At 40.8% G+C, this 18,237-nt stretch overlaps 1 protein-coding gene across 4 annotated transcripts in view; it reads right to left on the bottom strand.

The window, feature by feature from the left end:
• ERBIN (erbb2 interacting protein) overlaps positions 1–18,237 on the bottom strand; it is a 136,663-nt gene that overhangs the window by 45,569 nt on the left and 72,857 nt on the right. For all 4 annotated transcript variants that reach the window (XR_003899779.1, XM_029910890.1, XM_029910889.1 and 1 more), the window contains 9 exons: positions 16,422–16,566; positions 15,846–15,918; positions 13,496–13,625; positions 12,943–13,058; positions 11,632–11,701; positions 10,691–10,790; positions 6,754–6,875; positions 5,966–6,136; positions 4,912–5,094 (listed from right to left, as the gene is read on the bottom strand). Coding sequence is in view for 3 of the 4 variants with exons in the window: in XM_029910890.1 (XP_029766750.1) it covers positions 4,912–5,094; positions 5,966–6,136; positions 6,754–6,875; positions 10,691–10,790; positions 11,632–11,701; positions 12,943–13,058; positions 13,496–13,625; positions 15,846–15,918; positions 16,422–16,566 (1,110 nt within the window). In the remaining variant the exon portion in view is untranslated. The remainder of the gene's footprint in view (positions 1–4,911; positions 5,095–5,965; positions 6,137–6,753; positions 6,876–10,690; positions 10,791–11,631; positions 11,702–12,942; positions 13,059–13,495; positions 13,626–15,845; positions 15,919–16,421; positions 16,567–18,237) is intronic.

The raw sequence follows: 18,237 nt of genomic DNA, 5'->3' as shown, positions 1-18,237 counted from the left end.
CCAGCAGATCGAGGAACGTGATTGTTCCCCTTTATTCGACATTGGTGAGGCCTCATCTGGAGTACTGTGTCCAGTTTTGGGCCCCACACTACAAGGAGGATGTGGAAAAATTGGAAAGAGTCCAGCAGAGGGCAACAAAAATGATTAGGGGTCTGGAGCACATGACTTATGAGGAGAGGCTGAGAGAACTGGGATTGTTTAGTCTCCAGAAGAGAAGAATGAGGGGGGATTTGATAGCTGCTTTCAACTACCTGAAGGGGGGTTCCAAAGAGGATGGAGCTCGGCTGTTCTCAGTGGTGGCAGATGACAGAACAAGGAGCAATGGTCTCAAGTTGCAGTGGGGGAGGTCTAGGTTGGATATTAGGAAACACTATTTCACTAGGAGGGTGGTGAAGCACTGGAATGCGTTACCTAGGGAGGTGGTGGAGTCTCCTTCCTTGGAGGTTTTTAAGGCCCAGCTTGACAAAGCCCTGGCTGGGATGATTTAGTTGGGAATTGGTCCTGCTTTGAGCAGGGGGTTGGACTAGATGACCTCCTGAGGTCCCTTCCAACCCTGATATTCTATGATTCTATGATTCAAACAAAAGGAAGTACTTCTTCACATAATGCAGTCAACCTGTGGAAGTCATTGCCAGGGGATGTTGTGAAGGCCAAAAGTATAACTGGGTTCAAAAAAGAACTAGCTAAGTTCATGGAGGATAGGTCCATCAATTGCTATTAGTCAAGATGGTCAGGGATGCAATCCCATGCTCTAAGTGTCCCTAATCTGTTTGCCAGAAGCCAGGAGTGGATGACAGGGGATGGATCACTCGATGATTGCCTATTCTGTTCATTCCCTCTGAAGCACTGGCATTGGCCACTATCAGACGACAGGATTACTGGTATAGATGGACCATTGGTCTGACCCAGTATGGCCATTCTTATGTTCTTATATTAGTTGTCATGATTCAAAGCAGGAAGGATAGAAGCTAGGATAACCATGTGGAATCTCATGTACTTTATGTGCCTACTGAGACCCTGGAGATTCAGAATAGTTCTCATTCCTCCCTTGGACTTGGGAATCAGGAAATACTGAGAGTAGAATCCTTTTCTCTGATGCTGCAGGGGGGGCTTTCTCCATAGCCCTCAAAAGGTCACAGACTCTGGACCTGCTATAGGAGCAGTGACTCGTGAGAGGGGTCCCTGAAAAGTGATGGGATAGAGAAGCATGATGGTGTAATGGACAGAAAACAGATGGCATAACCCAACCCCACAATGCTTAGGACCCATCTGTCTGAGGTTATAGCTTTCCAAGCACTGTGGAAATGAGAAAGCCTGTCTCTGAACAGCAGGAAGTTCACAGCTAGAATGATGCTCTCAATCTCACAGTCAAAATGGCTGCTTGCCAGAGCTAGGGGAGGACAGGCTGGCTGGTTAAACTTGGACCCAGAAGGCCTTCTCCTGTGCAATTTATATCCCTTCCTGGAGTAGTCCTATTGCCTCAACTGGTAAGGTGTCTGCCCAAAATACTGCTGAGGTGGTACTGCTGCTGCTGACCTGGAAAATGACAACTTTTGTGTCTGTGGTATAAAACTCCAGTGAAAACAGCTGCTCACGAGTCCTTCAATGAAGGTAAAATCTTAACCATTTTGCCAGAGAACAAAAATTAACCATTGAAAGATAGCTCTGAGGTCCAACACAGCACAGAAGACCTATGACAGAGTTCTGCAACCACAAGGCCCTTCTCATTGTGGCAGATAAAGACATAACTCTGGAAGCTGTGAACACTATACATCCAGTGTTGATTGTAAAGACAACCAGATGACCTTCCACAATAAATGCCCTGCACTCTTCACTGGAGGATTCAGGCAACTTATCCATGAATTTGGCTACACACACTCAATTCACAAAATTATTTTGATAACATCACCTGTTGATTTGCAGTGAGAGGTCAAATATATTTTCTCCCCACGAGATCCAGCCTTTGGCCTTGGGCATGGACTTCTCTCTTCCCTGCCTTGATCTCTTATTAGCTGATCTTACAACAACAAGAGAGTTAGAGGCAGGCTCACAATAGAAGTTCTCAAAACCCTGCATAGGAACATAATATTGCTTGTTGGTATGCTTCACTATAGGAAGGAAGGTATGCCACAGAGTCTTAGCAGGTTCTAATAGTGCTTCATTTATAGGGAGTGCTACTCTCCCTGAACTGAAGAATATCCACTAACTTGTGTGTATTTTCCTGCACAAACTCAGCCTGAATACCCAAGGCTGAAGTCATTTGTCTCAGGAGCTCCTCATGCAACTTAAAATCCTGAGACACTAGAAAGGAAGAAATGCAGTTCTGCAGAGTCATCTGGTAATGAGGGAAGCAGAGCCACCAGAACCTCCCCTGCAGCAGCACAGTTCCATGTACAAGTGGTTCAGGCTGAGCCTGCTCAGAGGAAGCAGCCTCTGTCTCAGTCTGCAATGTAGGTGGCTAAAGAAAGGATACCATGAGCTGGCTGGGTGAATCTTGCCCCGGAGTGGGCCGAGGACTGGGACTTTACAGATTGAGGAACATCCCACAGATTCCAAAGAGGCCACTGAGGATAGGGAAATGGCATTGGTGGCCAGGAGGCACTGGGCCAATAGGCCCTGTCCCTATTGTAGGAATGGTGATGATCTTGGTACCAACTGTGATCCATAGGAGGTCTTGACAATCTTTGAGAATGGTGTCTAAAAGACGAGGAAGAGAGGAACAATGCATCTGACGAAGTGGGTATTCACCCACGAAAGTTTATGCTCCAATAAGTCTGTTAGTCTATAAGGTGCCACAGGACTCTGTCGCTTTTTACAGATCCAGAGTAACACGGCTACCCCTCTGATAAATGTCACTGAGCTCAACCTCGACAAACACCCCCAGTTATCAGAAGGCAACAGAAGAGAGCAAACATCCAGCCTTGACTGAAGCCCAATACACTGACAACATCAGTACTGAGACAAGTAGAGAAGTCGATGCCTTAAGGATTGGTAGGAGCATTGCATTTCCACTTGGTACGAAAACAGAAGATGGTACCGAAGCATGGGTCAGTACTGAACCTGCAAATGTGGTCTGCACCACAGTCATTGTTGGTACTGAAGATAGTAACAGTGCTGACAGCCCCTCGATACTGATAAAGAGGCCAAGCTCAACTGCCCACTCTGAGTCTTAGTGCTAAAAGAGATGATTGAGACGAGTCTGCAACCAAAGCAGGTCATGCCGAGGACCGCACAGTAGTCCTGGCAGCAGAATGCTCTTGAATAATTGGGGTATCAGGAACTGTGAGGCAAAGCAGGAATTACGCTGCTTAGTATACCAATGGTGTGCATAGAGTTGGTGCCAATGTCATTGGTACCGGACTCAACAGGCATCCCACAGCTGGTACAGGAGTCAATACTACAGCGGCCAACATGTCGCCTCAGAGAGTGGGCAGACAGCTCAGCTCCATCTTGTGTACCAGAAGAATCTTCACTCCTCCTGGAAGAGGAAGTTTAATCTCCCCAAATTCTGAAGTGGCTGCAATCCATTTTGAGAGATTATTGTTTTGGACATTATCTCTTCTTCCTGGGGGAGGCAGCAGCATCTGGCTGAGGAACATCGGCTTGCTCCAGCTTTGAGGATGTCTGAGGAACAGGATGATCTGCAGAGGTCTCAGGTGCTGAAACAAGCCTCATGACCTGCTCAAGGAGCAAGTCCCTCATCCACTTCTGTTTTTTTCTTGAACAATTTGCAGGTGGAGCACGTTTCTTCAACTTGCCCTACTCCAAGGCACAACAAGCACTGTGTGTGGGCATCACTATTGAGAATAACCCTCGTTACCAACTGAAAGGAAGGAATTTTGTTCCGGTGTCTGATCAACTGGATCCTGCCATCTCCTTCACTTATTGGTATACTGCTGGCTTTGGAAAGTTGCTGTGCAATTATTAAAAAAAAAAAAAAAAAAAAAAAATCTGTTGCTCTGATACCAAATCTTTTTTTTTTTTAATGTCAAAAATAACATTTTTCAGAAACATTTGCAGTGGCTTGTCAGAACTAAGAACATGCTACTGGGAAAGGAGATATAGCTGTCCAGGATTCCAAAGGGTGGCTTCTGAGAATGTGCAATATATATATTGTTCGTTACTTAATGAACACACATAACTGCACTTAATCTATGAAAAAATACAGTTTAAAAATTGTGATTTGAAGTAATTTTGTTCACTGGTGAGTTCACCTGGTTTATGTCATGTCTCTATGTAGAAAGAGATGAGGGATTCATCATACACCTAATACAAAGATTACAGGAATTCAAGATCTCTGCCTGAATCTTAAACAAAAGCCGGCAGGTTTATAAACTCACAACAGCTAAATTAAATTCAAACCTCCTTTACTGTAGATGTCTCTATTAATCACAGTGAGACAGATTTTTGAAAACATGTCTCCTTTTTACATTTAAAATGTGTAGGGACAATTTAAGTCACTTGAAAGTCTAAGTTTCAGACTGCTCCCACAAATCAGATACTTGGATATCTAAATGACAGCTGTGGCCACAACTACCTATGCAACAAAAAGGGAGACACAGTTAAGGGGAAGCACAAAATCAGTACCAACATGAACACCCTCTAGAGCACACATTTATATCAGTGTTTTTAGTGGGGGGGGGGGGGGGGAGGTTTAAATTCACATATATTTCAGTCTGTATCTCCAAATAAATGCAGATAAAAACTTATTTCAAAATAATTTGAAATGAGAAAAACATTGCATTACTTTGTTAATAACCATACTTACTTCCCAAATGCTCGCAATGCTAACGGGATGGGCATTTCTGCTATTGTCAACATAATTTTTCATTGCTATCTTTCAGAATAGCAGATTCAATCCGACACGAACGCAATTCTTTTACTGCCATGGTGTTCATCACACTGCCATACCTCAAGCATATCTTCATGGTTGACAATTATTTTCGTGTTCTCTAAGGTTTTAACATGTGCAGTCATCTGTGAATTTCCAGTGCTGTGCTCAGCTTCTGGTTCAGTGGGCTTCTGCACGCAATTTTCCATCATATAGTTCTCTCTGTCTTCTGTTTTGCTCTTTGCTGAAGCAATTTCTGAAGTCTAGAGTAATTAAAAAAAAAAAAAAAAAAAAAGATTAGTGGAGAACCACCCTGCAAAGGTTCATAATTATTAATATTTTATAATTAGAGCTAATATTTTATATTTTGGGGAAACCATGCAATGACATAAAACAGACAACTTCAAAAATAATTTTGACTGTGAAGCAAATTGGAGAGAAAAAACCTTTCAGATTATTAAAACAGCTGATTATAAACTTTTTTTTTTCCCCAAGGCCTATTTTATCCAATACATTCCTATTAGAATGGCAGACAAGTGAACACATTAATCAAAAACAACAAAACACACACAGGTGGACTGACAATGAGAGAAGTGAGCAGTTGTCAGCACTGTTCTCCCGCCTTACCACCAAGCAGAATCAACATGTTTCAGCCAGTGAAGGATCCTCTAGATGCTTCACCACTGCTGCCTTTTTCAGCTTTTCCTATAAACCCTCTGGTCAGATGGGAGAAAAGCAGAGTCCTTTGTGATCATTCTGATTTCCAATTTGAGAGTCAGCAAATAAGGGATGCTTAAAGGCGATGGAGATGCATCTTTTGGAAGATCAAACAAGCTACTTTTGTGATATGTCTAATTTATACTGGCCTCAGGAGCGAGTCACTCGGGTTGCTTCCTAAGCAGAGTCATTCAGAGGGCAGCAACTATTACTAACACAAAGCAGTCATTTATAACTGTCTCTTTTAAAGTACTGAATACACAGGTTATGATCTTTAATTTGACATTTTTTTTCTCACTGAAATATTTTAAAAAAAGAGACTGAATTAGAAGGAATAAATCAATATATTGTTATGCAATATCATACTTCAGATCTTTGGGATAGCTGTCAAAACTGGAAGAGGATATTGATTCTAACCTTTACACCCACATCTTTTACTGAAACTTGCTGGCCTTCTCTCTTTGACTCTTTGCCACCATCTTCAGTGGTCTCTTCATCTTTTAGTCTGTGTACTATCGTTTGAACTGTTTTGACCATATTCTTTAGTTCATCAGGATATGGCGTTGGATATCTCTTCAAATTACCCTCCTGTGAAACAAAGAAAATAAGAGCAACAAAACAACTTAAAACATGAATATTCAATCAAATATGAATTTGACAAGAAGGAATTAACAGAACAAACCCTGCATATCTATTTTGCCATTTGAATTATACCTGGATAAACTTAGGGGTACTGAGGCTAAATTAGCTAGTCCCGGAAAACAGTTTGTTGTCTAATGCATGCCCCATCCCGTCCCATTAAAGTGGTTGCAGTTTCTCCTTGACATATATTTATAGAAAACTCAAAATACAGCCCTTAATCGCTGTGAGATGCCAACGATTCTTCTCAACTACTGTCTTGAATTTTTTCAAAGCATCATAGTTCAGTAGTATCCCAGGAAAAAAGTATTGCCTTAAACCAGTTCACAGTTTAATAACATGTGCTCCATTTTAATAACATATCCTAATTGGCCAGACAAAGGAGACACCCACTGATCAAAAAGTTTTCTCCCTTGTGTAATTTAAAAAATATGAGGGATGAAAAGAAAATAGGTTTTACGCTTTTTAATTCTGCAGCTACTAATCAATGCAGATAGAGGTTGATCGCCATTAGCAAGAGTAAAGGGGAAGAATTAGGAATTCAAAATGGAGTTGGCAATACTGACCCTGGGTGGTGCCTCCCTTTCATCTTTATCTTCATCACATTCAAATGCCACCTGAGCACGCTGTTTTCTCTGCTCCTCCCACAAAGAGGGATTGAAACTTTCATTATCAGATATGAACAGAACTAAAAAAAAACAAACCACAATTCCAATAAATACAGGACACATGAAATTATATTAGAAACCATTTCTTTTTCATTCCTTTTATTAGGTGGGGTTTGTATTTATATCTGTGCTTGAGAAGGTAAAGAACCAAAAGTACCAGAAACTAAAGACTTTCTATCCTCAGACCAAAGCTATGCTGCAGCTCATTGCATTGAGAACCTGCCTGTTTTCTATTAATAGTGACTTCAGCTGCAATCTACAGAAAAAATCTTCTGCAAAGCTGTATTTCAGTTTTCAAGTATTCTCACCAAAGGAACTCTCCTGAGCTGAGCTTGCCAACTGTAACAAATTATGCAGGCTGCTTTTCTGATATATCTAATAAAGGCTGATATGGCAACACTCAACTTCATTTCACTAAGATTTACATATTTCCACTAAAGAAAGTCTTACCTACAAATATGCCAGACTTCCAAATATCCATACTACTACTACTACTACTGAGCCTTAAAAATAACAAAAAAACCCACTAAAAACATTAAGATAAGCCCATGGTTAAGCAGGAATTATGATAATTACAGTTTTACAAACTATTTCTTATATATGGCGTTGGATAGATTACCTTGTTGTCACCATTTACTGCAGCATGTATGTTCATGATAGACACAACATAAATTGGTTCTGTATTAATCTGTCAAATTTTACTACAAAAATCCCCTGCATTCCTATACATCACATTAGCAATGAAGAGGTTGCTCACATAAACAGCTGCTTTTCAACATTCCTATACTTGCAATAGAACAGTGTTTCTCAAACTGGGGTCTGTGGACCCCTGGGGATCCCAGGGGCTCTGCGGGCCCCGCTGATCATCTCCTCCCCGCACCCTCTCCTTCCCTTCCAGCGCCTCCTTCACGCCGGGGAACAGTGAGCTGCCCGAGGTAAGTACCGCCCCCTCGCCCCTTCCTGCACCCCAACCCCCTTCCGCAGCCCAGAGCCCGCACCCAAACTCCCTCCCAGAGCCCTCACCCCCTCCCGCACCACACACACTTGCCCCAGTCGTGAGCCCCCTCCAGTGCCCCAACTCCCAGCTCACAGCCTGCACTCCTCACCCCAACCCTCACCCAAACTCCCAGCCCAGAGCCCACACCCCCACCTTCACCCCAACCTCCTGCCTGGTGAAAGTGAGGGAGGGTGGGGGAGAGCGAGCGACTGAGGGAGGGGGGATGGAGCAGGGACGTGGCCTCAGGGAAGGGGGTAGGGCATGGCCTTGAGGAAGGGGGTGAGGCAAGGGCTGAGCGGGGAGCCTGGGGGGGTCTCTGAAAAATTTAAAATCAAAATGGGGGTCCTCAGGTTGCTAAAGTTTGAGAACCACTGCAATAGAAAAATAATTTCTAGATTATATGAACCCCAAATGTATCCTGTTATAGTCAAGATGATTAAAATTATATTTATTGAATGAATAAAGCAAATGTTGACATTTCAGCAAAAGACATCTTTGAAGACAAATTTCAGTTGACTAATCTATATTTGGAGTGCATTACTATGTAGGTTTCTCCTACCTAAAAACAAATAAAGGATTCAATTTATAGTTCTTTTTGAAACCTGGTTTTGGGATGGTGACCTTTCTCCTTCGTGACTGCTTTGGAGTGGAGGAAGAGCACCTACTCCTCTTTTCTGCTTCCTTATATGGGGTCGGAACGACCCCTCACCCTTTTTGTGATAATACTTTCACAATTTGGGATCAGAATATATGTTAAAAGAACATAATTAAGGTTGTGAAGTCACAAGGTTACAAAGGTCACGCAATTCTGACATTTCCCAACTTCCGAGTACTTGATTTCACAACCTTAATAACGTTACTTTAACTTTTTGCATGTGGGTAATTTCCTGGGTTCTCAGAAAAAGCAAATTAAAAAAAAAAAAAATCAGAAATTCCCCATCATGTGGCATCATGTTGATAACCACATGGTTCATCAGCAGAGTTGGAACTTTTACATTCACTGCACAGAACTCTGCCACTTGAGCTGAAGAAATAACTGATAACGGAAGTGGGTTGTCATCCTCCTTGTGGACTAACACTAGTGGGGGATGAGACACTCTGCCAGTAGGTTTCAGAGATATTTGCTGACAGCAGATGAATGGTGAGAAAAATGGAGTCTAGGATTTCATTCCAAGCTCTGAAGTGGCCAAGTATCCTTCTGCTTGTCCTCCAACAAGCCTACCTTCTTCTGCCCTGACCCCTCCAACCTGTCCCTGTGCCATTTCTTCCTCACCCCTGGCTCCTCATTCCAGACACATTCTTGTCACCTAGCCAGTCTTTGTCTCCGTTCCTCACATGTCTCTTCCCAGTTAGTCTCCTTGCCCAACCAGCCCTATTTGCCACACTCCCTGAGTCCAACTCTCTTCTCTCATTCCTGTTCTCTCACTTCCCGAACTTCCAGTCTCCTTGCCCAGCCAGTTCCAGCTCCTAGCTTCTCACTCTTTCTCCGATCTCTCTTCTCCCCGCAACCCTCACCTCATAATCGTAGCCTCCCTATCAGGGTTCCTATTGCTAACTCAGTCTTCCCCTTCTCCAGCTCCTTTTCCCAATCTCTTTGCCAAGGCAGTCCTAGTTCTTTCTTCACATCCAGGTCCTCATCAGATCTGTCCATCACCCACCCCTTCTCCACTCCTACCGATTCTCTGTTCTAATGTCCTTTCCCAAGCACTCCCAGTCTCCCCAGGTTCTCATCCACTCTCAGTCCCCCGCTACACTCCCAGTTTCCCTTGCCAGGAAACTGGTCCCAAACTCCTTACCCAACTAGTCCCAGTCCTCCCACTCACTCGCCCCAGTCTTCCCTTCCTCTCCCTAGGTTCTTTGTCTCAATCTACTACTTCTCCTACCCTCACCCCCAGTCCAGCTCATGCCTTTTGCATCAGAGTCAGGCAACTTCCTCCTTTACTTTACCTGGCCACCAACAGAAGAAACAGTCTCCCTGCTCCCAGATCCGGTGCCTAGCTCCACCTGGATCAGAGCAGCAACTCTGCTGAGCTCCTATATCTCTGGGCTTGTGCATGTTCAGTTATTCTATGGCAATGGCACATGAAGAGTTTGGTCACACATAGGAGCTGCTGCATGCTCAGTGTGGACAGAATCTTTGGAAATTCTATCTGCAAAGTTCTAACTTGTCTACCTACCATGTGCAACTTAGATTTTGCAAAGGCTTACAACTTAGCCAAATCTGGGTGTTTTTTCATGGGGACAGCAACAGCACATCCCTGAAACAAAGGCCACCCGTGGACCCCCACCAACTTTCAAGTTCCTGTGCCAAAGCATGGACATGCTAGAGCTTCTCAATGAAATGGCTTTAAGAACTTTTTTTTCCCCCCACTATGGCAAAACAATATATTTTTCCCTAACCTCATTCTTGGAAATGGCCAAACCATTCTGGATCAAACTTTCAAAAAAAGTCAGTCTGAGGCAGACACCAGGCAGAGCAATTTCCAGCCCAAAAGGTTAATCTTTGGCAAAATTATAAGCAACTGAAAACAATATCTCTTATAATGGGATAAGTCAGGCAAACATAATAATAGAAGGCACTGCCAGTCCTGACCTCTATTTCTCTCTCTGTCACACACACACTCTCTCTCTTCCCCCCCCCCCCAACTTTAATAATCCCTGGACTCGCTCAGTTCTACCTCTGAGAAGTTATTGTTCACATTCTTCAGACAAATTTTCATCAAATTGTTCTTGTTTTTAGATCTAAAAAGTTTTATATATTGAAAGTCATGTTCTCTGAACTCTTTCAATTTTTACTTTCGCTGGTCAGCATTTTTGACAAAAAGAAACAATTCCTACCATCTTCACTCCTTGGTTGCTGGGGGAACATGTAATTAGTAAGCACTGTTTTCTGTGTTTCAGGGTCGACTTCTTTTTGAAGGGGGATGAGCGGTTTAGACTGAGAAAAGAAAAAATACTATGAGAATATACATGTGTAATATTCAAATAGGATCTCAACATTGAAATCCCTGCTGCTTATCTACCCAATGCAGATTAGATTTTGAAGACTGTGATCTGTCTGGCATTAATTCCCATGTATTCTTCTCTGAAGGATTTTTACAAGTTATACAAAACAAAGTTATATCAAAGTAGTACATATTTAATAATAATAGTGTGGGAATTCTCTAAACAAACTCTCTATAATAGTCTATTACAGATGCATAAAACGGATGGATATGTATACACGACAAAGTATTCCGTTTCATTCTAGGACATTTCATAGTCCCAAAATATTCTACATCTGGAGCGTAAATTATCCATTTGAAACTGCAGGGAAGTGCATAGAACAGAACAATTTTCTAAACTAAAATTTGATCAGGACAATAGGTTCAGTGCCCTGCCTTACAAAAAAACGTAAAGGATCCTGAAATTACCAGTGTGGCTGCTACCTCTGTTTTATATCGCAGCTGAAATAATGTATTTCTAGCAGCATAGTACCCCTTAACACCAACCTGGGCACTGGTTCAATACTGACTCAAAGAGAAGAGAGAGTGTTATCTACTAAATTACCTGCACTACCAACACTATTGGATTGCCAGAAGTATGAATGTCTCCCATTCATGTGCCACTCACTGCTGTTTAGCTTATAAAAACTGAGAAAATTACAACCCAAGGTTGTCTTGGTGTATCTGCAAATTATCACTTTTTACCCAACTGATTACTCCATAAAATTAACTATTTCTATTGAGAGTAACTTGGACAAATATCAATTATACAAACTTATTAAAAATACTTTTCACCTGATTGTCTGATAGCCACATCGCAGTCAGCTGTTGTAGTTTTGTAAAGCTATAGGGCAAATTCTTCAGTCTGTGAAAGAAACATCACAATATACAAGGCAAAAAATTAATCTAAGTATGGCTGTCAAGACTAACGGTCTATTCAGAAACAATGATATATATATATATCAAGCTTTTTAGAGGCTATATATATATAGCCTCTAAAAAGCTTGCAAAACATTTAAAGAAAATATTGTTAGATAAATAGAAAGGTAATAATTTGAGCGGCAAACCGTTTCATTTCCAGTAAATGCTAAAGCTGTATTGAGAAAGATAATTCCATTTTGTGGAGAAGTTCAATATTTTGAAATTTGGTATTGTTTTGTTTAGCTACATCCTCCTCCCTCCAGCCTGCTGCCCCTCCCCCCCCCCAAATGTCTAAACTGTTACTAAAGCAAAGGAGAAAATCCAAATGTTGGGCTTTCCCAGATCTGCAGACCCTAGAACTTCTGCGGTCTCCAACTCTGAGACAGTCCACCTGGTGGGCTGCCAAGGAGCCAGGTAGGCAAGCTGGCAGGAAACTAGGCTGTGTTCCATTGGAATCCTGCTTCACTTCCAGAGGAACTTTGCCAAAATCGAATGATCTCTGTGAAATGTTTCAATTTCAATGGAATGGCAAATTCCTGCAAAGAAATGTTTTATCACAATTTCACTGACCAGTCTAGTAAATGCAGCGATGCATTCAAAGTACTATACAGTGTACAGTGATAGTATTCTGTATCCTGTCTTGTACTGTTCATACATATATGGCATTCAAGTCTTTCCTGAAATACTGATTCAGATAGTCTTAAAAATTTAACTCCAAAAGAATAAATGTTGATGATTATGAATGAGATGAAGCTGTGCCACACAAGAAAAAAAAGATATACATTAAAACCACTTGGGCTTAACAACTACAACATATCTGCTGGATTCACATGCAGCTGGAAGAGTACAATAGCAATAAAAATGTGAAATAGTGCAGTTCTGCTTCATGAATCACTCCTACTGCAGTGACTGGAAAGGAATAAAGAAGCTTTTACAAAATGTAGAGGCGTCCAAATATATACAGTAAGACGATTAGTGTGACAAATAATAAAATATAAATGAAATGTGTTATTTTAACTTTAAGATGAGAAAAAACTCCAAGAGAAAGATCACAACATTTTTGGAAGCGTGGAGTGAAAAGGATTATATTTTGTAAAAAATGTCTTGGAGACACAATGCATTCCAATCTCTGCAATGCTTCTACATTTTATGCCATAATTAACTAAATGAATGCAATTCACAAACCTATTGTCACTTAGATTGATGACTTTTAATTTCTGCATATCACCCATTTCTTCAGGGAGAAATTCAAGCTTGTTGGAATGCAGAAATAGCACTGTTACATTTTTCCAGTTTCCAATCTGAAAAAATAAATGATTATTCAGCTTTACAACTCTACTTACACTGATTCACAATATTAGAATGAACACATCTAATATTAAATTTTATTTTGTGTGTACAATTATTTGCTTTATTCTTAAATATGAAAGTGAATATACCCATTATAATATTAAGTAAAAGTAATTATTCTTTTCTTCATTTTGTATCATGTTGTTTATGAACTAACAATTCAGACATTACTTTTGCAAAACCAAGCTTGCCTCAAAATATTTCAATACTTGGATTGCAATTGCTTGAAAACCACAATATGTACATCAATGAATTTTTAAAACATTTTCAGAAAATGCACTCAAAATCTGTCGCTTTGGTATCTGAAGTGAACAGAACTAAGGTAAGTATAAAATATAGTCTATATCCAGGTAATATGGATTAATATTGGCTCTGAGCAAAAACATACCTCTGGTGGCAGCTGTGTTAAAAAATTATGATCTGAAGCAAAGGTCCTTATGTTAGTGAGTTGCCCAATAGATGAAGGCAAAGCTTCAATCTCATTGAAACTACAATCCAGTTCTTCTACTGATATTAGCCTGAACAAAATTAAAAAAAGTCAAAATATTCACCTGATATATACATAAAAGCTTACTTGCTTTAACAATATAATTCTTACTACAAATAATTTTCATTATAATTACAATAAATTTATTTACAATTAAATTTATGGATGAAAAAACGCTTCAGAAACCTAAATAACCATTAAAAAATTCAGATACTTTTTGAACCTGAACTATACTGATACTCTCTCCTCATGTATTCAGGCAAAGTAGACTTTTCCCTCTTAACTATCTGTAGCCTGTTTTCCAATCTCCGCTACCCCAACGCAGTCCTTAAATCGAAATGGCTGATGACCTACCCTGTTTCCCCGAAAATAAGACAGTGTCTTATATTAATTTTTGCTCCCAAAGATGCGATAGGTCTTATTTTCAGGGGAGGTCTTATTTTTCCTGGAGCTTTGGGGCCTTATATTCCGGGGTGGCCTTATTATCGGGGAGGTCTTATATTACAGCGAGAGGCAAAACTGGAAGTAGGTCTTATTTTCGGGGGATGTCTTACTTTCGGGGAAACAGGGTAGGTACCTCTGTCGTAGGGCCCAGCATCTCCACTTAAAATTTTTACGCACTGCATCATACAGTGCTGTTTGAAGCACACCAGATAATGGAAACATTCAAAGTGGACAAGCCAGAATCAGAAAAATGTCAAGCTGGGGCGGCAATGAAGGGATAAAGACTTCTTTAGTCCTAAGAAGTAGGAATATGGCATGTAGAGAGCAGTTGGTGCCAATGTGATGAGGACCTCATTAAGCAAACATTTTTTTAAAGGTAAAGAAACAGGGCTGACGTGCAAACTTAACTTATTGTTTTACACGAGCTGCTTCACTTATGTCTCACAGTAAATAAACTGCAATTTGTACCTAAGCACCTTAAATTATGTTTGGACATCAGAATTCAAAGTTAACCAATTTTGTACAGCTAGGCAAAAATAACATAATAGAATGAATGAATGCCTGTAAGTTTTTACTATATCCACTCATTTAAAAAAAAAAAAAGTCTAAATTCTCTACAGTATTTACATTTTGAACCAATGTACCTAATAACAATAAAAGATGAGTGGTTTGGCTCAAATCTGATTTGTTGACTCTGTTTAATCGGGGAAGAAATTCATGTCTCATTGTTAAAATGGAATGTCTAAAATACCTGTTATTTCAGTTTATTTGACATGTTTACAGTATGTACCTCACGCAGCCACAAATATGAAGCTGGGACCTTTTGTATACACTATGTCTCTCTACATTTTAATTTGACTGCATGTTTTACTGAACTCATAAGAAAGGCTACATTTTACTCATAGGGAATTTTTAGTAAAAGTCATGGACAGGTCATGGGCAGTAAACAAAAATTCACGGCCTGTGATCTGTCAGTGACTTTTACTATATACCCCTAATTAAAACTTGGGAAGGGTGCCACGGGTGCTCTGGGGGGGAAGGGGAAGGGCGGTCTGGGGGTGCCACGGGAACTGGGGGAGGTGGCCCAGGACCCATGCTGGTGCTGGGGGAGAGGGTTGGCGGGACTGGCAAGGCAGCTCTTAGGTAGCTGAGGGGCCAGGGGCTTCGCACGCTGCTCCCGCCACAAGCGCTGGCTGCGCAGCTCCCATTGGCTTGAAAACCACAGCCAATGGGAGCTGTGGGGGCGGGGCCTGCGGGCACGGCCAGCACGGAGCCCCCTGACCCCTCTGCTGCCTAGGAGTTGCAGAGCCATGCCAGTGGGAGCTGGGGAGCCCCCCACCCCGAGGTAAGCACACCCTGCATTCTCCATCTCCTAACCCCCTCCAACACACCCAAACTGCTGCTGCTGGCCATGGGGCTGCCCGGCTTGGTCAGCCCCTGAGCCAGCACCGGCCACTGCAGAAGTCATGGAAAGTCACGGAATCCGTGCCCTCTGTGACAGACTCACAGCCTTACGCAGAAGTATTATTTTATTCTCCCATACTTCCAGTTCATTTCTCATATATATTGATGCCTGAATTTCTGAATGCAGGATTCAGCTCCTTGAAAATACAAACAGTTACATACAGCCAACTAGCAGTTGGATGTGAAGGCTACTGTTGAACATCATTATCTCATGGAGAGAGATTAGTGCAACCAATCATACCAAGCAAAGATATAGGTATACCAACACCATAGAAAGTAGATGATTGTTAATGAAGAACTTGCAGAAAAACAAGGCAAAGTTTTGTTCAGGTGAAACACTTACCCTCCTATGGAGTCTGGCAAATACATCAACTGGTTTTCATCAATTTTAAGTGTTGTTACTTTCTTTAGTGAACCTGTTGTAAAATGAAAATCTAATAAAAAAAGGAGTATTCAAATAAGAAAAGTGTAATTTCTTCAAATAAAGGAAGATGCAGTTTGGAATAAATGTTACTGGTAAGTCATGTTGTCTTCCATATTACCTGAAATCTTGGGAAACATATATGCTATGTATCTCTTGAGGAAATAAGCAGATTAGTTTATACAGTTTCATTTCCAGCTCATCATATGCCAGCCACACAGAAAGGATAAACCCCTCTCATCTCTAGTTAAAGTTAATACTTTGCCATTCACTTACAAAAAGTTTTCAAAATTTGTGATAAAACTGCAATTCCAGAATGTTACTCAACCATGCATTATGATTTTATCCAATGTCTTGCACATTTATGAACAGAACAGTTTAAGATTATGGATTTGCTTTTGGGTCCATAGGCTATTCCAAGTTGTATTCCATAAAGTTTTGTCCAACAGCTACCTTAATTTTATTTAAATTAGATGATAATTAGATGATAATACGAACCTATGGACTCTGGAAGTTGCTGAAGTGAATTACTGGATAACAGCAGGTCTTGTAGGCTTTCACAGCCTGAAACACCTTCTTCAACTATTTCAATGTTGTTTTTAGAAACATCCAAGTAGGTCAGCTGTTTCAAGCTGCCAATTAACTAAACGTGAGGGGAAAAAATGGGTTAACTCTGCAACTTCAATCAATTAAGAAAGCCATTATTTCTGACAGTCTACTGATTCTAAAGCCGCGTTTCTCAAACTGGGGGTCCTGACCCAAAAGGGGGTCGCAAGACTATTGTAGTGGGGGTCACGAGAATGGTGACTGCTGGCCAGGCGCTAAGCTCTGAAGGCAGCGCTGCCACCACCAGCAGTGCAGAAGTAAAGGTGGCATGGTATGGAGAGGGGTTGTCACAGCCTGAACTATTTTCAAAGGGGGTCCCAGCAAAAAAAGTTTGAGACCCCCCTGCTCTAAAGTATCATGCTGCAAGAGAAGATAAAACAAAGTATTATTAGCATCATGGTGTAATTTGATATTAAATAGCCAAGCTATATCATGCTACTAAATTTATTTTTAAAATATCAGAATATATAAATATTAAAATATTTAAATATCAGAATGTGATGTATAGTTGTATGCATGCCTGCACAGTTTAAATGTAAACAATCCAGTTATTGGGGTTTTTTTTTAAGATTAATTAATTTTACAATTCAGTCTCTGGATCAGTAAGTACTCTTCCAATTTGAAGACTTAGGTTCAGGAACACTCCTTAATTTAGCACAAGCGGAGACTGTACCTAATGTAACATGGAAGTGTCATAATTTATCATAGGTGAAGCTGCATTACTGCTCTTCAAGCACTCAACTTTCTCCTGATGCATACAGTTTTTGTAGAGTTGAACCCTACCTTCCCCTAAAAAGCAACTCCAATGGCAATCATTAATTGGACTAGGTTGAGGGATTAAACAAGCAAAAACCTAAGCTCTTCATATTTTTACTTTAACTTTTTTATTTTTCTGCATGGCTCAAGCATACACAAATGTTTATGAACACTAAACCAGCTAACAACACTATATGTCACTTATGGTTTTACCAAACTTAGGCTGTATAGTATAGAGAAAGGCTTAAAAAAAAACAAAAAACAAACAAAAAAAACCCACTTATCCAAGGAATAATTCATTGAAATGAGAAGAGACTAAAGATGGCTTTAGATCAGTTCCTAGAAAAGTTCTGTAGACAAAAGTAGACTGACTACAAGCCTCAAATGTCAGAAGAGCACTATGACTTTGTAAGTCTGAAAGCAAAATACATATTGACCATACTTTGAAGTACAATTTATAAAAAAAAATAAAATCAGCAGTGAAGTTCCAAAATCATCAAATTGCTGTAATTGTAAGAACATAAGAACGGCCATACTATGTCAGACCAAAATTCCATCTAGCCCAGTATCCTGTCTTCCGACAGTGGCCAATGCCAGGTGCTCCAGAGGGAATGAACAGAACAGGTAATCATCAAATGATCCAGCCCCTGTCTCCCATTCCCAGCTTTTGGCACACAGAGACTACGGATACCATCCCTGCCCATCCGGGCTAATAGCCATTGACTGACCTATCCTTCATGAATTTATCTACCGTATATACTCGTTCATGAGCCGAATATTTTTGGTAAAAAGGTGACGCATCAAAGAGCGGGGGGTCAGCTTATAAACGGGTCTACACCACAATTTGATAATTTTAAAACTCTATGGAATCATTGAATTGAATATCTAATACATTGTCGTTTTGTTTACCTGGAGCGTCTGCAGGCACGGAGCCCCTCAGCACCCAGTGGCC

This window comes from Terrapene carolina, unplaced genomic scaffold (assembly GCF_002925995.2).
Source record: "Terrapene carolina triunguis isolate 2854851 unplaced genomic scaffold, T_m_triunguis-2.0 Scaffold69, whole genome shotgun sequence".
NCBI classification, from domain to species: Eukaryota; Metazoa; Chordata; order Testudines; family Emydidae; genus Terrapene; species Terrapene triunguis.
Note: the sequence above shows the minus strand (reverse complement) of the source record. Positions and strands in the feature narration are given on the sequence as shown.